Source organism: Mycteria americana, chromosome 9 (assembly GCF_035582795.1).
Source record: "Mycteria americana isolate JAX WOST 10 ecotype Jacksonville Zoo and Gardens chromosome 9, USCA_MyAme_1.0, whole genome shotgun sequence".
Lineage (NCBI taxonomy): Eukaryota > Metazoa > Chordata > Aves > Ciconiiformes > Ciconiidae > Mycteria > Mycteria americana.
In genome coordinates, this window is record NC_134373.1 from 214309 (window position 1) to 234658 (window position 20350).

At 44.5% G+C, this 20350-nt stretch overlaps 2 protein-coding genes across 12 annotated transcripts in view; both read right to left on the reverse strand.

The window, feature by feature from the left end:
* The window catches only part of DIP2A (disco interacting protein 2 homolog A), a 131586-nt gene extending 127919 nt beyond the window's left edge, over nt 1–3667 (reverse strand). For both annotated transcript variants that reach the window (XM_075511282.1, XM_075511281.1), the window contains exon 1: nt 3360–3667. In XM_075511282.1, the coding sequence (XP_075367397.1) occupies nt 3360–3456 (97 nt within the window). In that variant the 5' untranslated portion in view covers nt 3457–3667. The remainder of the gene's footprint in view (nt 1–3359) is intronic.
* Nucleotides 3668–9070: 5403 nt separating this feature from the next.
* The window catches only part of PCNT (pericentrin), a 97922-nt gene continuing 86642 nt past the window's right edge, over nt 9071–20350 (reverse strand). For 7 of the 10 annotated variants that reach the window (XM_075512378.1, XM_075512379.1, XM_075512376.1 and 4 more), the window contains 6 exons: nt 18884–19048; nt 17317–17555; nt 16250–16338; nt 14570–14723; nt 12572–12699; nt 9071–9490 (listed from right to left, as the gene is read on the reverse strand). In XM_075512378.1, coding sequence (XP_075368493.1) covers nt 9447–9490; nt 12572–12699; nt 14570–14723; nt 16250–16338; nt 17317–17555; nt 18884–19048 — 819 coding nt within the window. In that variant the 3' untranslated portion in view covers nt 9071–9446. The remainder of the gene's footprint in view (nt 9491–12571; nt 12700–14569; nt 14724–16249; nt 16339–17316; nt 17556–18883; nt 19049–20350) is intronic. The other 3 variants (XM_075512383.1, XM_075512382.1, XM_075512384.1) reach the window with 2 other exon arrangements.

Sequence of the window (20350 nt, forward strand, 5' to 3'; positions counted from 1 at the left end):
GTCTAAACGAGACCTGCTCTTCAAAATTATCATACCTTAATGAAAAGCAGTGTACAAGTACATTTAGGTACATAAGAATATACACAAATATATGATGCACTGTCATAAAACAGGTACAGGCTTTAAAAGAGCACATTGATGGTTTTCCTACAAAATCTCCACTTCAGATTGGATTTTTTTTTTAAAAAGAGGGGTTTATAACCTTAGTTCTCTTTTAGAGCACAGAAAAAAAAAAAAAACACATTTTATAGCGACAAATAAAAAACTAAAGTACTGGACTTTCACAGCATCGCTTTCATGCTTTTACAGAAGATCCTGCCAGGCTGATTAGGGAACTCCACATCTTTCCATTACATCAGAAAGCTGCAGCATCTTACCGTCTTAAGGTAAGAAAGCTTAGTCTACAGATCAATCAGCTGCAATTCAGCTTAGCTGCCAAGCATCATCTCAAAACTGTCCTTCTCTCCCAAAAAGGTTGTGGCAGATCTCTTAGTTTGCACTAAAAGATTCACTAATTTTTTTCCAGCAAGAAAGAAATGACAGTGCTGATGCAACAAAGCAACACAGCAGCATTGTTCTAGGGTTTCTTTTTTACCCCCAACTATTATTTTTCTAGTACATGAAGAATACAAAGAATTGTCAATCAAGAGATTAGGATCTTGTAGAATTGGAAGGATCCATCACACCGCGTGTCACCAGAATTGTAACAAGAGCTCGAGTTCCCTCCCCATCCAAAATTCATCTAAGCTGAACACTTTATTTGGGATTCTGACTTGCCTTTAGAAAGTAGCAAGGTACTCTGTCTTCATTTCTCTCTACATCTAAATGCAAACACTCTTCCCAGCTTTCACTATGATAACCTGGGGCAAAACCAAAGGATGTTTTTAATCATCTTCCTGATTTATCTATAGGTGAAAATAATGTAATCAAAGAGAATATATGTTATTCCTGCCCCAACATAGCATACATGATATTTCAATTGAAGTACACATACAAAGTAGAAAGGAGCTTGCTCTCAAGTTTCTTCTTTCCTTTTCCTCCCTTCACACTTCCTATCAGATTATGGTAACATCCTCCCAAGTATGACCTTCTCCAATTTATAGCATATTCAGCATAAGAAATCCCCCATTAAATCTCCCTGCAGTCGGTCTGTTTTTACACACATGCACACGAAAGCCTTTGATAAGGTAGAGGTCAGCTACAACATCCATACATGAAGAGCAGAAGAGCACTGTACATACAGTAAAACGGCTGCTGAAAACTTGAGGAAGTCGTTGTCAGCAGCAGCCTTCCACTACAGGCTGGAACCTGCTCACATGAAAAGAGGGAAATAACCGACAATCTCTACAGGTATCAATTTACTTCTTTGAGAAGAAGTAGAGTGCTATGCAAATTTGTATCCACTTTACATAGATTAAAATGCAAGTATCTAACCCTAGATCGCTATTCCTTCCTCTCCAAGGAAGGAAGTTCTGAATATTAATGACAGAGGGGTCCATTAAAAGCAGCATATACAAACGTCAAGTGATCGCAGAACATGAGCACGTAACATATTACCAGATGTTGAAGAACAACTGCCCACAAATACTTTCAAGGTGGTTAGGCAAGGCAGAAAAGGAATCGCACCTTAGATCAAAGATCGCGCCCAAGATCATAAACCAAGTCTTCAGAGCAGTCAAGAAGTTTGAGCTAACATTATCACTTTATCCAATCAATTAATCCAGCAGCTGTACAGCAGTACAAATTTCAGTATCAGATGCACTGCACTAAGACAGTTCGCAACCGTTTCAGGCATTGCACAGATTTAACACTGCAGACCCATACATAAAGAGAGATTCCATGGTTAAACAAACACACAGTCAGGACCTACACAAAGAGGAGCCAACCCCAGGATATCCTGGCTGATCGGCAAGCACCAGCAGGCACACATGCAAGAACCGCTGCACCAAGCGTGGCCGCGGTGTGAGAGCACATGGGTACCAGCTGCACGCTACCACAGCTCACAAGTCACAGGAACTCCTCTTGCACAAGCAACAGTACGTGTCAGGTACTGCTTCCTACCGCTCTGGCAGGCATGCAGCGACAGGTTAAACTCGAACAAAGTTACTAACCCTATACTTTCCTCCTGCACCAAAGGTTCCATGCTGGAGGCAAGGACAGCCGATCTGTGAATCATTTCCTAAACCACGACATACGTCAGCCAGCACACGAAGGTGAAATAACCCCAGTTTTGCCCACCTGAACATACTGATCTGAAAACTGCAACATCTAGGGAGCAGATTGAATGCTCCTACCCCAGAACCATGGCACTAACAGGTTCTTAGCTCCTCTATCCCAAGGTGCAGCTTGACAACACAGCTAGGGAAAATGCAGTGACTAACTGCTCCCAGAAAACGCTGCCTTGGTCTCCTCCGCCACTTGTGCACTCTCCCGCACCAAGTGCCTACACCTGCCTGTCTGCAGGGTGGGCCACACCAGGGAACCAATATGCAAAAAAAAACCCCCAATCTTACCAAGAAAACAAGTATAATTCCCACAGGGGCCACGGAAGGACTGTCACCACCAACCACAAGCCTGGAGATGGAAGGAAAGGAACCATACCTTTTGGGTGCAGCAAACCAACAGATGGGCTTAAGTATATTGTCAAAGTGAACCTCAGCCTGACGCTGCATCTTTGCCACCTCTGACCAAGCACTCATTAACTACAGAAGTGGAGGGAATGTCACCATATTCCTGCCTTGAAACTTCATGTACAAGAAAGCATAAAAACTTTGGGAATTATAGAGAGATCCCAAGCGAGAGGTTTAAGATTTCAGTTATAGTTAGGAGTAAATATTAAAAAAAACCCAAACTGGTCTTTTCAGAGCATCCAGCTGAATACTAACTGACCACTTCGCTGCCAGCTCAGACTGAACTGTAAAACATCTCACGGCCATCTCAAAACGCCTCTGAAGGGGCCTCCACCACCGCTTCCCCCCAGGCGCCGGCAGCAGAGGACGCGGGACGGCCGGAGCCACCTCCCCCCGCGGCGGTTCATCAGCCGCTGCCGGCCACAGGGGTCCCGGCGACAAGGGCGCAGGCCCTCGCAGTCCCGAGCCCGGCTCCCTGCTGAATGCGCCCCCCCCACCCCGGCTCCCCTCCGAGGGCTGGCGGCGGGAGGGGAGCCCCAGGGGGGAGCCGAGGGACGACGCCCCCGCCGCCCCCCAGGCCCCTCAGCGGGGACCAGGCCCCCGCCCCGCCCCAGGCGGACAGCGGAAGAGACCCGCGGCCTTCCTGCCGCGGCGCCGGCCGGGCCGAGGCCCCCCCGCCCCGACCGCAGCAGCCCCCGGCCCCCCGGCCCCGGCCGCCGCCGCCCTCACCCTCCGACAGCTCCAGCTCCAGCTCCGCCAGGCTCTCGCGCACCTCGGGCGGCAGCGGCACCGCCTCCAGGGAGCAGCCCCCGCGCTCCGCCGCCATGGTGCGGGCGAGGAGCGAGCGGGCCCCGCCAGAGCCGCCGCCCAGCGCTGCCGCAGGTGGGGCCGGGGGCGGGCAGGAGGCGGCGGGGGGAGGGGAGGCGGCCCCGGGACGGGACGGGACGGGACGGGACGAGGAGGCGCCGCGCCGGCCCTGCCGCCCCGCGCAGCCGCTGCCGCAGCCGGGGACGCGTGCCGCGCGCGAGGGGCGGGGCGGGGCGCTCCGCTCCTCTCCTCTCCCAGGCCGCCTCGCGCGAGCCGCCCCGCAGCGGGGAGGGGGCGCAGGGGCCCCCTGGCGGCGGGAAGTGGCTGCCGGCGGCTCCGCCAGCGCGAGGCGCCGCCGCTGAGGGGAGCGCCCCGCCCGCCAGGCCCTGCCGCGGGAGCCGCAGCCCGGTGGGGCCTGGCCCGCCTCCGCCTCAGCAGTTAGCACGCAGAGAGCGTGCGCCCTCCGGTGGTGAGGGCAGGGAGCCCCGGGCCTGGGGAAGGCCCCGGCCCCCCCGGCCTGGTCCCACCGCTTAGGAAGAGCCTCAGCACGACCCGCCCTCTCTCTCATCCAGCTGCTGTCCTGCCCTGCCTGCTGGTGCTGTGTCCCCTTCTGAAAATACCGAAACTGTACTTTCTCTGTCTCCCCTCCCCACTTCTCCCAGCAGAAAAAAAGAAAAATGACCGAGCCCGAGGCCCCGGGGCCCATCCTTCTCACAGCGTTTTCCAGGAGGGCGCACAGAGATTGTGATGGAGCAGAATTACACTGTGAGTACGTGGAAACACGAGAGCCTGGATGTAACGTGGTGCTTGGGCCTGCATAAACTAAAAAAAATGTGTCTTTTCTAAAGACAGCCACCTTTGAAGGGCACTATGGGGACCAGCTGGAAATGTTTGTTTTGGAGCCTGTATCGATGCAGTAGCTCATCCCGGTTTAGCCACAGGTTCCAGGGTGAATGTGTGGCAGGACACCAAGGCGTGATCTTCCTCTGGCATTCCTGCAGCCGCCTGGAGACTCGTGCAAAAGCAAATCCAGGACCTTGCCAGTGGTCTTGACCATAAGGACTGCTCCGCCACTAACAATAACTTTCCTGGAGCCAAAAAGTAGGGAAGAAATCTGGGGAGAAGTTTTCTACCAACAACTACTTCTGTCAGAAACAGCTCTCCCTTTTGGGGTGACCATGTTTATGTTGGTATCACATGTGGGGCAGGGGCAATGCAGCCCTCCCAGGCATCCAAAGTAAGCATTTTCTCTGCACCTTCTCCTTCTGAGTGCAGTGTTGCAGAGTAACATGGCTGTGGCACCGCACCTAGTATCCCTGTGGACCCTGCTCCTGAGCTGGCAGGAGAATGACAGAGGCTGAAGAGTTTGTTTATTCTGAAAACAGGACACCACGCTGCTGAGGGAAGCCATCACATGAATACTGTTCTCATGCATGTACATGACAGGTTTAAAAAAATCACATGGGTTTCACATGGGTTAGCGTGGGTTCACATCACACAGCACCCCAGCATCCACAGTACAATACAGCCTTCAAACAAGGGAGCAGTTTGGGGCTACAAGTCTCCAAGCAGCAAGAGATAGGATGGCATTCATGTTTACCAGCACCATGTTTGCATTCTGTGAAACATGGATCGATGGCATAGCTCAGTGTGAGATAGGCAGACATTTGCATTAGCAGGTATTCCAGGTCACTGGAGCTGTGGGATAATCTCTACTCATGCCCCATTCAGGGAAGATTACCAAAAAATTACTTACAGGATCAGCCACTTTCCGTTCCTGTTACCTACAACCAGTCCTTGCTTCTCCTTCCCTTTCCTTCTGCTCCTGCCCTCCTTCTTTCCCTACCAGTCCCAAAATGCTTCAGCCTCTGATTTCTCTGCTCATACTGCTGAGGTCAACACATCACAAGAGAGCGCATCCTGTATGACTGCCCTGCCAAGGGCACAGACGCACCACACCAGTACTTGGAAAGCCACGCTGTTCAAAACTCGGCTTTGCCACCCCACACTGGGCAGAAACATTTCCGCCGCTGTGCTTCCATGTCCTTCAGGGCATGCCAGGAAACTAACTAAATACACACACATAAAATTTACCTTTTGTCCTTTAAATGGTGGTTTTTATTGTCCACCTGAAAGTGCCAGATTTTAAAACTAGTCATTAATTTAGATTTGCGATGTCATTACTTACTGGCTCATTATGAGCACAGGCCCTAAGGTCTAATAGCCCTCCTGCTTACAAGGCCAACATGAAAAGTGCAGTTCATGTGCGAGTGTGAAATCACAGAGTTGATTTAGTGCCAGTTTTGAACTCTGGTCTAGAAATGCACGTTATTTGTAACAGAAGATAAACTTGTGCTATGCTAAACAAAAAGGACACCGACACCATTCAGAGTGTGCAGCTGGACAGAATGCTACATCTAGCGGTAAGACTCCTAGAATCAGATTTTGAAAAGAAATATGTTACAGTCACTGATCCAGCATAAACTTGAGTAAGTTCAAATTGGTTTGGAACTCTGGATAAGTGAAGTTACTTTTGGCAAGCTTTTGTACCAAATCAGGTTCATGGCCCTCTTAAATTTATCCCTAATCAGGTAAGAGGTTCTCCTATAGCTGCTATAGGATAATAAACTCTGTATGTGTGCCAGGATAACATCGCACAAGTTGGGTCACGTGCGTGCACTGGCCTGAGCCCTGTGTAGGACAGTGCACGGATCCGTTACCTGGGACTGTGCAACCAGAGTGTGAGTCAGCCCTTGGAGCAGCACAGCTTGCATCCTCCCACACACGGTGCCCTTCAGATCCATACGGATCACCTAGCACCTTTTTGCTCAAGTTAAGAGGGCGTTTCTTACCTCTTACAACAATACTGATGAGAAGCCCGAAGCTAACTTCCAAAGCTGGCTAGCTGCATTGCCACTTTTTTTTTTTAACATAACCTTCAGCCAGCCAAATAAAAATTCTCAAAAGTTTAAAGAATGAGCATGGTGGCACAGCACTAGCTTGCTAAGAGTAAGAGCAGGCATTGGGAAAGGTCTTACCAACATCCAAAGGCAGTAAAAGTTACTGGTTTCCTGCAGAAGAGCCAGGATGCCACCTGCAATGCATCCAGCGTGAGTTCCCAAAGGTCACCTGCGGCCTGCAAAGCACCACGCAGCTCCCCGCTCCCACAAGCACGTTTGCCTCTGGAACAGGCAGCCCAGCAAGTAGCCAAGGAACCCAGCAAAGGGTTCCCCAAAGGGCAGCCAGGCCAAGAGCAGACGCGGCAGGAGCACCCACCACCAAAGTCACAGGGCTGCCCGAAGGCAACTTTGCGGTCTCCTGAGCCTGAACTGCACGGTGTCCTGCCTGCTGGCATGCTCCGAGTCTGCTGGTGACTCAGGAATACAGCTTTGGCTGCTCCCACCACTGAACGACAAAAATACACCAACTTGGCAGGTACAGCGCTTCGTCAAGCTAGGCTCCAATCCACCCAGGGACAGAAGCACCTCTTGAGGAGCCATGAGTATCAGGCGCAGTCCAGCAACTCCAGTAGAGACTCTTCCTTCACCTAGGGTTGGTACTAAAGCTCCACAGCATTTCCCACACACAGCACAGGAGCTCTTGGCACTGCTTGTTTCCCCCACAGACAGGCCATCAGCACAAGCGGCTCCTCTCCCCTGCCACTCGTACCAGCTTCTTGTCCTACCGAGCTTCTTGGAGGCCAGGCTCCTCTATTTTTCAAGTGTATATATGTACATATATACACACACCCCCCACATTATTTTTCAGAGAACTAAACGGTGATCTACCTGACAGATAAACAAGGGCTTGCCAAGACCGATATTGGACAAAAGCAGTTAAATAAGTGTATCAATCTTGGACGAACACCAATATCCAATTGTCAAATATGCTGTAGAGAAAAATCTTTTAATAGGCTGTAGTAGAATAATCTGCCTCCAGAAGAGATTTTTCTGATACCCCAAAGTTAAACACCATGTATGCTTCAAAGGTAGAGATTTCACCTTTCCAGAGTCTTAAAATACTTCTGGTGTTACAATTCTGCCTATACTTTTTCTAAAGAAAAAGAAAGAGAAGAATGAATCTTAAATTATCCTAAGAAGCACTCGGCTTCTGTGAAGTATCATGACAACAAATACCACAAGTAAATATCACAGAAAGAAGTCTTATTGAGCATGATATTTGGATTATTTTTGCACCTGTGATACATTATGACTGGAAATGGGTGCACCACCAGAACACTGCCTCTTCTCTTCTCTGACCAGCAATGTCGTACACACCTCCCTGAAAGGTACCTACAGCACCAGGCACAGGGCAGAGCTAGGATTTGCAATCAGGAGTTTCACTGATATTAGAGGTAGATATAGTTTAGGGGGTTTGTTTGGTTGGTTTTGTCAAAAATGCATACATTTAAACAAAAGTTATGAGCCTTTTGAATTAGGAAAATTAAGCTAAAAGGATCCAGACTAAACAGGAAACATAACCACCAGCAGTCCAAGAGTTGTGTTAAAACCACCTAATTCAGTGCTTTTAAGCTTTACTTATTTCTCTTCTAGCCCATCTATTTGCACTTTAGCCTGAACTTCATTTCTACTTTCCTGCATTGACTCTGTTTATTTTCCCATTTGTAAATGCTAGTCTAATCCAAATCTACTTTGGAAACAATTAGGGTTTTTTTGTTGTTTTTTTTTTTTTTTAAAGTTCTTAAACATAAAAGTGTTTCTGTAACACAGATGCTCCAGTTTGCCAAGTGTCAGAAGCAGCTCCTTTTCAGCCTACTCTCTCCAAGTCTCTGGGAAGTTGAGGGAGAGGCAAGGGTGCAGCCAGCTGCGTTCAGCTGTTTCCAGACTACTTGTAATGGGGCCTTCCAGGAGAAGGTTCTAGCTCACTAGTTCCAGCATGGATTTTCTCTTGTGTGGGCTAGTGCCCATTACCTGTATTCAAATCTTCAGCAGATAGAACCCAGCACACTAGTAGCTGGTTGTGACAGGGCAATGAGAGAAGATACCTGCCCAAGCTGTCATTTGGAGCTGGGTGGAGGGGACACACCAAAGAGGACACACCCGCAGCACAGTAAGGGCAGACAGCCTGTACTGTAGGGAAATACCGTGTGTTGAACACCGAGGCAATTGCTCCCCAAAGCTCTGCTCAGTTGCGGTGGCAGTGGGAAGAACCAGGTACCCGTATGCACTACTGTACCAGAGGGAACATGAGAGGAAACTGGAAGGAGAGCTCTGATACCGAGTCAAGTTCATGGCTGGTAAGATCAGTCTGATAGGCGAAGGTCACGCTGGAGGAAAATCTAACATTCATTTGACTTCCTGAGCAGGCACAGATTAATTATATTGCATGAATCCAGTCAAACCAAGCATGCACAGCTCGGTCACAGAAGAGCTCGAGGAGTGGTGGCTTGAAACTGAATTGGAATGTGACGAGAAGGACTGAAGGAGGGAGGAAGGACTTATTTATTGTAAAACCAGAAGAGCAAACCCTAAATTCACAGAAGGCTACACATATCTTTGATATCTGGGAGAGTCTTTTAGTTGTTCTGTTAGTCAGAATGATGCTACAGAAATATTAAAACCCAAACAATTTTAGGAACAGCAAAAAAAGTAAATAGGTAAGGTGGAAACAAACAACCATACAATGTAAGAATTCACTAATAAAATGCCATTTTAATAACTTTTTTTACAAGGAATCCAGCTATACACTATAGAAAAATAAACACCAAAGAGACTCTTTGCAACTTAGAATACAGTGATGCAGGCACACTTCAGCTGTTAACTTAGTAGTAATTTCACATGAGAATGTAAAACATTGTTCTTAGTGAAAAGTAATTTCCTCTAAAAGTACTAAAATATAATAAAAAGAGTCATATAAAAATCTGATGCAAAACCACTGCCCTTTATTCAGTTGCAGAAGAGATTGCAAGTGCCTCCATTCAGTATGGACCAGCTCGGAAGGAAGCGATAACTTGGGGGGTTCGCAGTACAGATTTCGGAAGCGCTCTCATCACTTTTTCATGTTTCTCTGGCGAGGTGGGCCTGGAACTTGTCCTAAATTTAAATAAAACAAATGAATGTTCGAAAACTGCTTGTGTTATGAAGCAACAGGGTGCAGTTAGCAGCGTGTAATTTCCTCAATGTGCTTCATATGAGCTGCACTGAAAGCAATTACCATTTTCATGAGCCACCGAGGAACAATACAAAACAAGATTTGAAAGCTCACACGTCTGCCGAAGCGAATGCTCACACACTAAGACCAGTGCTCAATCGCAGGCCTACTTTGTGTGCAGCAACAGGGTTGTTCAGTTCAACTCTACCCCTCTTGCCATCGCAAGACGTGTTGTGTTGCTGGACAAGGTCTTGTTGCTGAGGAGATGTTTTAAAGTTCTTTAGAAACCGGGAAATCATTTTGCTCACAGCACTGTTCTAAAGGCTGCAACATCATTCTGTAATTCCCGACATCATCGTTCTGGTAACATGAAAATTACAAAAATGATACACACTCCCCACAAAATTGCTGTTAATGGTGTCCCAGTTGTGGAATACTTATTCCACGCTGAGCATAAAGCAAAATACCTTATTTCTATGAAATGCTGTCAGGTTTCAATTCTAACATTTGTTTATCTATCTATACCTGCCATAAACAATTGCAGTGTTCAGAGAAAAAAAACCCAAAACCCCACAAAGGTATGGCATTCAGGTTTCTAGGTAAAATCCTGCTGAGAACAACGCCAGAGTTCCCATGTGGAAGTGTCACTGTAGCTGCTGGCTTTCGTGATATTAGCAAGACTAGGCTTTGTAAGCAAAGCTAACCTTGTTTGTTTGGTTTTTAAAACTTTTTTAATTAGATCAACTCAGAGTGCCAGAAAAACAGGCAATGTTTTAGACTTCCTCCAGAGTTGTTGTCCAGCTATACCAGGCTCCTGTGAATGCTGACAAAGCCAAGATTCCTCTCTTTCTAGAGAAACACATAATTTTAGAGTTTAATTTTTCAAAGTTAACACTAAAGATGCGTTAGGAATGCAACATGTAATAATAAAAAATTTGCCTCAGAAGTTAACTTAAGAATCATTATTTTTCCAAAAGCAGTAGTGACAATAATGCCTTTTAGAAATTGTGGGGCAACTGAATGAGAACAATACGGCACCTCTGCAACGTAGATTAAGTGTTCAAACCTGGTACTGCTGGGGAGCCAGTGCGGTAGATGCGATTTGAATGAGCATCTGCAGTGACTGCAGGGCCAAGAGTCACTATCTAATGCTGCAATCAGTGATTGAATCCCCACCCCTTCTCCCATAAAAATCACCACAGAGATGATCTGCTGACGATAAAGACCAGAGGAGTGGCCAGCGGTAAGAGCACTGGTGACTGGCAGAGATTTTCCGGATACAGCCAAATATTTTTCTCATCTCGGCACAACCAATATAAAGCCACACATCTTTGGGCAAAGGCTGAAGGACAACTGCAGGAGGCAAGTCTGCCTGGGAACCAGCAGTTGACAATGGTTATGCTTAGTGAAAAAAATATGCAAGGTGTACATGCAACGTGTGAAGGAATCCACGTGGCCCTCCTATAGTGCTGCAGCCAAATACCTACCTGGTAATCTTCCCCGCTTTTGGCTGAAGTTATGGGGAGCCAAGGGTGGCGGTTGGTGGAGGGAAGTAATCAGTGCTTGCCTAGAGATCAGGGACCATAGTGACCCAAAAGTAGCATCATGAAGTAAACTGATTGTGGGGATAAGCAGTCAGAAGTAACACAGGGAAGGAACCAGCAATAGCAGACGAAAGGGATAAAGACTGGATGAAGCATCAATGGCATTCTCTGACCTGGTGGCCCATATCGGCTCAGACCAGGAAACTAGCAACGTAAACCCAGATGGGTGAAGCAAGCTTTGGGGAAGATACTCCAAAGACCCTGGAGGAACAGCTGTCAGCAGGCTCCTCAGGAGCCCCCACACAGGCAGAGTTGGAGCTTTGTGCTTCTCCCTGGGCCTGGGATGAAGCTATGTGTTATACCCTGATGTGGACCATGGTCATCATGATCCCATCGCTATCAGTGACCTGAGCTAACATGGGTGCCCTCCCCCCATCGCCTGCTGGGATCCGTGTGCAGGAGCATGACTTCCCCTGGCGTAGCTGTGGCAGGGGCTGTGGGAGCAGGCTCTGTCTGCGTGTGCGTGGATACTGTAAATATTATGTTGCTCTTTAATTTACGTTGCTGCCCTGCGGTGGGGAAGACTGGCAGCAGGAGGCTGCCCCTGCCACACGATGCTTACATGTATGCACAAGGAACAAGTGATCTCTGTATTTGGTCTAGCACAAATGACACTGCAGCCGGAGGTCCAGCTCTGTTGTTCACAATCCAGAGATACTAATACACTAGAGAAGGTTTACACATAAGTCTCAAAAATAACTGGAAAACACATCTAATCATATCTTGCTAGCAGACGATTTGAGGATGACATGATGACAGTTTGTAAGTTCTTCCTTGGGACAAGGAATTTCTGTGCTATAACTAAGATGTAACAAGAGCGAGTAACTAGAAGATTAAACTAAATTTAGTCTAGAAATCAGGTGGAAGTTTTTTAAATAGCAAAGATAAGTGCCACTACAATCCTTTGTGTGGTCTTTGATCCATCTTAGAACTAGATGGTTGCTTTTACCAGCCTCCAAATTTTTTTTAATCTGCTATGGAATATAAGGAAGCAATAAATGAGGAAAGTGTGCTGCGGAAAAAGCCCTGTTCAGCTATTACAATGGTTCTCTTTGACTTTAAAGCAAATTAACTCTATACACAACTTCATTTAAACTGCAACACTTGCTTATTTAGACTTGATAACAGGCGATGGGGGCGGAAATCACATGAAATTATTCAGCCTTATCTCTGAAGAATTTCACTAAGAACTTATTTTGAGAAATACCACACTTGGACTAGTTTTAGATACAATTCACAAAAAGGTTTCATTTCAAAGACTGACTTAATTCCACCCCTGACCCTCACCCCCAATTATAATTATTCATTAAAATGATGCTCCTTATATGCTTTAAGTGTTACAGGCAATATGTAGGAAGAACCCTGGAAAAAGCAGCCCAGACTGTTAGCAGCTGTGAGGGGTAACAAGGTTGTTCTTACCTGGTTGCACACCCCCTAGCCTTTGCTGGATAACCTCTAAGCGATGGATGTATTCCGTTAGAGATCGTTCAGGATCCTGAGTAGGCACGAGTGACTTTTCTGAAGCTGAACTTATGGATGGATGCAATCTTAAAAGGAAAACAAATTATTTTCTTCTTCTCACACTATACTCTCAAATAAATAAAATAAAGTTACATCCATATAGGCAATAATTCAGTGCAAAGCAAACTAGAACAACAGTAAAAGCCACCACCACCAAAAAGTTACATTTAAAGTGATATAGACTGGGCAGCTTTGTATACAGGGGAGTCAAAAGAAAGGATGTTTTGATAAAAGCTGGAGTATCTATGAATCTCCCTCTACTGATATGCAACACAAAGTCCCTCAGGCAAGAAAGCTGCAGCCAGAGGCAAGTCCAAATGGCCAAGTGAGAAAAGACCCACTCTGCGGAGCAGGACTGAAGAGGAGCATGCTGCATCCAGGCGTATACTCTCCTGTTCAGCAGGTAAAATGCTATCTTGAAGGACAAGGTTGAAAAAGGGGACCCTTCAGATGGTGTTTCCTTTCTGGACATTAATAATAACTTTCAAATATTAGCAGAAATACATGTCGGAGGGGACACTCTGTGCAGACACACTCCTGCCTGGAGTTAGGATTTATTCCTTCCCCCTGCACTTTTCGATTAGCGGGAGGTAGTTCCTGTCCATCCCTTCCTTCTGTATAGCTTTGCCAGGAAACAAAAGCAGCAACAGGCATCGTTGAACCCATCTCGGATCCACATTAGACTTGAGCTACCACTAGCCCAGTCACACCGAGTAACCGGTCAGGGCCTACTATCCTTGTTCCACACAATACAGATGGCTTTTCTTGATAGGTAAGCTGCCAGCTATTGTTTCTGGCTGTCAGACCCAGATACGTGCCATGACAGAGGAATAGGGCGGGGTAGAATTAAGTTTTGTGGGAAATGCTTGCAGGTCTCTAACTCTCCAAAACATTTTGCTAAATTCTATGCAAACCAGAACACTACCTGTCCTTCCTGACAAGCACTGTCCTGTCCCCCAAATCAGTCAGCAACGTTAAAAAACCTAAAATAATTTGGAGCATCTGCTATCTTTGTGTACCTATAGATCACCACAGCTATTTCCTTGCTCTCTTTTTTTCTTTATGAAGAAAATTCTTGCCTGCTGGTTGAAGTTTCTAATTTAGCAAGGAGGTTAAGAAACAAACAACATGTTCCAAGCTGATGGGACTGAAAACAGCTACCTTCTACATTAAATCCTGCAAATCCTTACTTTAAGGAGGAAACTACATACAAGGAGTGGCTTGGGAGAGGAGACACTACACGCAGTAATGGACTATGCAATGCCCGAGGTTACTCTGGGTCCCAGGAGAGCCTAGGAGCAGGAAGGTCAGTAATGGCGGAAGGACACCTTCCTCCAACTCAAGCGCAGAGCTTGCAGCTCAGGCATTGTCTTAGCAGTGCTGTGCAGAATGTCACCTGCGACATCCAACCCAGCAACAAGTAGCTGGGGTTGTATTTCTGTGCAGAACTGGCCATAATTCATGAAAAACTAAAACAGCACACACCCCACAAGTTCTCCACCTCCCATTCTGTGTGCATGCACAGCGTCTGGAGGCAGCTAATACTAATGCAATGCTGTCATATGGTAGGGGAGCCGCTTCCACAGGATGCTCAGAAGTTAATCTCCAACTTGGACGGCAAAGGCAACAGGAATTACCCTTCAAAGAAGGCTAACAGACATAGCCATTGAAAATCCTGTAGCCTGTCCAAATTAAATTGGGGAACACCACTAGGAATGCTCTCAGTCCAAGAACACCAGACATGCTTAAAGCAAGCGAGAAGTCTTTTTCTGTAGCATCTTGAAAGAAATAGAACATTTACCAGATCTAAGAAAACAAATGCCTCTTCTTGTTCAAGTACCTTCTCCAGTAAATGGTTACAGTTTTATGAAAGACAGGCACGGATTGCAGACTGACCTGTTGTGTAAGCAGTAAGAGGATCTGGGGGAGTGGCTCCCAAATCTTGCAGAGCTGGTTCTGTGGCACAGCCCAGTGTCCCGGGTGGGGGGAGAGCTGAGATGAACAGCTGGGGGCTGCTGCTCTTTCAGAATTTCTGTTCTAGCACCAGAGGCTGTGTTAAATATGAAACAGTTAAAAATAGGCACTGGGAACCATTCAAGACAGGCTATCATAAACCTAACCAATAAACCCCACAGGAATTACAGCAGAGTACCACTGTGTTTGATTTTAAATGCAGCTAAAATACCCTTTCTACGGCTAACTGCTTTTTTGGTTTGGTTTTTTTGGTTTGTTTGTTTTAACCAGATTTAACAGAAGTTTGACATTTTAATGTCAAACAACTGCTTCCTGCAAATGCAGAACCTGCACTGTTTTCTTTCTCCAGACTGGCTTTTTCGTCAGCTGTTGCTATATCCACACAGGGAACGTTCTAGTGGCTGATATGAGCAAAATATTTTATCAAGAAATTTTAATTCTTGTTGTTTGCTCTAACTATATGTTACTGTTGACTTACACTCTCTGACTATAGAGACAGCAGGGAAAGGAAGAGATTTTTTTGTTTGGTTTGGTGAAGGTTGGGGGGGGTGGGGTGGGGGGGTAGTGGTTGTTTTGTTTTCATTAAAAAAGAAAAACCCCTTCAGATAAGTCCTTTAAATGCCAAAAAGAAATCAAATATTTTTCAATGAGGCTGCCAAGATGCTGTTTCATAGTGAGGTAGAAAGTTCAGCATGCATTTCAGGATTCAAGTTGCACAGGAACCACACCACAGTGGGTTTATGTAGGAAGTTGGGTTTTGTTTTTTTTTTTTTTTTAAATGAGTATTTCCAGCAAATTAGAAACAGTGAAAATTATGTAGCGCCAGGTAGTGAAAAATGGACTATTTCATCTGAATTTGGTTTAGTGTTGAAAAGGCACAAGTACTGAAAAATTACATAAAACGGGACAGTTCCGCAATATTGGGTACTGCATTAAGATGTTTGTTCAAATTCTTACAGGCATGTCCGTAAGTAACTCAAAGGAACACAGTCCTTATGGAACTGCATCAGACCATCTATCCACCCGCCCCACTTTGTCATCTTTGCTGACACTTAATAAACTCCAGATAAACTAGTTATGGGATATCTGCCATCAGATTAAGTCTCTTCTGAACCTCTGGAACCACTTAAAACCCTTTTTCACCTCTAGTAACACTAGCAAGTACACCACGTCTAAGACTTATTTTGATGCTGCATATACCTATTTTAATACCATTACAGCAGTATGTGTCTTTGCCTTATTAATAACTCATAGCACTAATTTCCATCACAGGTGGCTTCAAACTGCACAAAACATAATTCTCTGATGAGTTTTATGAACACAGGAGTCCGTTTCGCAGCTTGAGCAGCTGCAATAAAGGGAGAAGAGGAGGAACTTGCCCTTGTTGTAAATTATAAATTCTGAAAGTTTTCATTTGTCATTTCTTACAATGTCCTTGTAAACTCATAATCATTGTGTTCAGGAAATGGATAAACACATTTGTGTTAACCAATAAACAGATTTTGCCACTTCTCTGGGTATTTTTTTGTTTTTGTTTTTAAATGAAACACATCACTAAAGAGAAATTATGATTAAAACAATGTAATTGTCCAAAACACTTACCTGTATTACCTCCTATACTGTGAGAAATGGTTTCACCCTGGCCGCTCTTCCTGCTAACTTTGTTCCACTTTTTCACCAAAAACTTTAACCTTAGTAACAAAATAAGTTTGTACAATCATTAAAAATAAGCAAAGCCACCTGATTTTAATATTAAACTCTTTGTTGGCATGAAACGTATTAAACAGCATAAGTAACAATCCTTGCAGGAATGGAGGAAGAATTCTTCAACTTCAGTCTTGAGAATGAAGGCTTATCCCATTTTACTCTGCAACGACCCTCTAGCTGTTGGGAAGGTTTGCTCATTTTGGCACAGCTCCTCCACTCTGTCCCTTATCTCCAGAGGGTTCTGTGGCAGCTCTTCCTGCCTCAGAGGAGTAGTTCGGAGGTCACTGTTCCTACATCCTTTGATATTGTAATCATTATAGCATCCACGTCAAAGACAACAGCCTAAAGACATTCTGTGCCATCTCCTGAAAGTCTTAAACTTGCTAGTAACCATTTTTACTAGACAAGGAAATTGCTCAGAAGTAACCAACCTATTACATTTAAAACTATTTTTTTCGTTAAATGGACTCAAAAGCCATTATGAGATGGCATATTGCCCCAAGTGCAGCTAACAAAATCCATTTGATAGTAAGTGACAGAGTATGATAGAGTCATACCCAATGAAACTCAGGCTACTGGATTCAAGAGAGGAAAACCATCACTGATGAGATGATCGCATTCTGATACAAGACAGACTATCCAGTGAGTCCAAACAGATAAGGGTCAGACCTGAAAGGACATCTGTTTGTCATTGTTGTGCACCGATTCTCAAATATATTGCAGCCACGTATCTCTCAAGGCAGAAGCAGCTTTTTATAAATCTTTAGTTTAGTACACATCCACCTTAGCGCTGACTCTGAAATAGCAGTTTGGCCAAAGTTATACCTAACAAGTCATGTTTGAACTAGTTTCTGAGATAGCTTTTGCTTAATATTAATGTAGGATAAACCATAGGAACTCTCAATTTTTAAAATTTCCAAGAAAACACCATGTATGAGAGACAGCGAGTGTTTTGGCTTTACCTTGATACTGCGATGATTGCCCTGACTGCACATCTGAACTTCGTAAAAGGACGGGAACGTGATCCAGAAAACTGCAGGTCTGCAGGTGAGGGGTAGATTCCCATACGTGCTATTAGAGAGAGGGTTGCTTGCTCACAGTCCTGAAATCCACCAAGCAGCAGCAAGAGGTATTTCTTCTGATAAACTAGAGCCTTTCTAAAGCTCTCTGCTCTAAGGTACTTCCTATATAATCTCTGCAACTGGAGAAAGACAAAAGAAAAAAACCCACCAATCTGTTAAGATTTAGCTACAGAAAGCTCAGAAAAGTTGGTTGCTTTTTCCAGCAGTATCTCCCACAATTTGTTTGGCATGGGTATCTAAAACCTAGTTTGCTTTACAAAATGGTAGAAAGCTATTTAATAATTATGAAGTATGGAAGCAGTGTATATTTATCTCTAAAATGAAATTTTGAGCAAGTATTTGTATAACAGATTCTGTGACTTGGCCAGTTTTGGTGCAAAGTAGCGGTATTACACTCTGGCAGTTTGGACACCAGACATGGAGGCTTGTACTAAGTCCACTGAATTTCTGTATGTCCATGAAGTCTTGGCTAGGCTAGAAAATTTTGGCATGATTACTGGTTGGTGTGCAAAAAAACAGCCACAAACAAGCTGTCTTCATGTCGAACGTCCATACTACGGACACAGGGTCAGCTGGAACAATTGTGTACATAGCTAAAAAGCACCCGAGTCTGGAGTGTCAGACTGCCTTAAATCTCCTGAATGTTTCAAAGCAAAATTGTCATACCTGAAACTCTAAAACAGTTTAACTCTTTAACAAAATAAATAACATCTGCTTTAAATAAATATTAACTAGAAAGCATGTTGGGATAAGTGCCCATCTGACCTGACTACAATCAAATGTGTCAGAGGAATAAAAAGTATTTAGTATTAGGGAGAAAAAAAATTAAAAACAATGGATGTCTGATATTTTCATGCTTGTCTAAGAAACCTGAATCTCCCTCTCGTTTAAGAGTAGGAAGAGATTCCAAAGAGCTAGGTTACTTTTGGTGCAAGTTCCTGTCTAACACCAAGAAAGTTACAAAGGAACTTTTCTGATGAGGGACATATGGGGAAAGTGTTTGTAATTTAATATGCAGTTTATAAAACTGTTCATCTATAAAATCACCTGAAAAGATTACAGCAATAAGTGGAAGTTAAATGCCATAAGCTGACAGATACTTATATCCCCAGAAATCTGAGCTGTACACTTCCTGGCTCCTCTGCAACAGCAAGTTTTATCCTATTTATTAAAAAAAAAAAAAAAATAGAATTACTAAATTACCTGTTCTACGTGTGACATGAATCCCTTAGGCAATGCCCAAGAACAATACTACCAAGGACTGAAGTGTCCAGAGGTTTTGCTGATCTGGAGTTGGTAACAGTTCTCACACAGCAAATCGGTACAACAGGCAAGATAGCACAAGCAAACCAAGTGCCAAAGGTTTAAATGACATGCTAATGGCTATGGCATTGCTCGTTCATCAAGCTCCAGACAGCCCAGCTGCTGGCCGTCACCATCATTTTACCTTAGGACTGGAAGTTTCTGCCACTGGTTTGTTTTCAATTTCAACAGTCGCTTTAGCCAGGTCAGATTCAGCCTGTTTCAGTGCATTCTGCAAAATGTTTCTCTCTCTCTGCCAAGCATCTCTTTCCAGTTCTTGAACAGAGTCAGTATCATCCATAGATCTGATCTAAAAAATAAACCCAAAAGAAATGAGCCGTGATGGTTTTTGTGCATAACTTCCACAGCCAAACATCTCAAACTTTATGGACAAACTAAAACATAAAGAGCCTGAAAATCAGCAATGGCATTCAGATGTTAAATGGTAGGATGGGAAACTGAAACACACAAGCAGCCCTTCTTAAGAAGTATCAAATTAATTGTTAATCAAGCTACCCCTTCTCTACAGATCTGTCTGAGCAGCTTTACAGGAATCCTATTCCCTTTAGTAACGGAGAGTCTCCAAACACTTGGAAATGGAAACAAACCATCTAGCTTTCTTCCACATCCACAGGCAGCACAGAAACCATGAAGAAAGATGTCTGTGTATGTGTGTGCACAAAAACATGTGAAGCATCTACAGAGGTAAATTCTGAAAAATCACATCCAATTCTGAGAAATTCAGTTTTGTGGTAAGTCACCTCATGAGACCCACAACTCCAGGTCCAATTCTTTGTGGCAGTTCTGCCTTCATAACCCTCTTTGTATCGACTATCAATTTAACGGTCAACAGTTACATCGGTGTCTGATGCAGCAGACCACAGAGAAACGGAAGATATTTTTTGAGGCAGTTAATGTTTTATCCCTTGAAATAAAATCTGTACATTACAGGAGCCAGTACACACAACTGACCCCGATTTCTCCTAGCAACTTGTTTTAGTACTACCTTATTAGGAGTTTGAACTTTTTCAGGAGTAATTTCTTATTAATACCTTAATACACTAACACGTGCCATTTACATTTGTCTTCTATGAAGAGCACAACTTGTCAAGTAAAAAATCTGGTATAATAAAGTTTAACAAACCACAGCCATCTAAGTCTTTTTACTGCCTGCAATATATACAGCAACAAGTGGGGATTCCAATGCCCTCTGTACCTTCACGGCACATAATCCACCTCCCTCTCTTTTGACTTTGCAACTTCTTTAAAATTTCTGAAAGCAACGGCTCTCTACTTCTCAGCTTCTTAACACTTCTGAGAGTTAAAAAAAAACGCTTCAGGAATCTAACACTACCTTCACTATTGTTTTGAAATTAGGTATTTATTTCTGTCCAAGTTAAACACTTGTCCTGTACTTATTATCTAATTCACAGATGTTCTATACAGTTTCAGGTTTTTACACTGAAGTTAGGTAAACTAGAGCACGCATTTCGCTAAACACAGCTTTCACTGGCATGGTAGTTGTGTCATATCACACACGGAGATGGGACAGAAAAGCATGGCATTCACTGGCTTAACGTTGAGAGGCCTGCTAACTGATGGTGATGAGAGC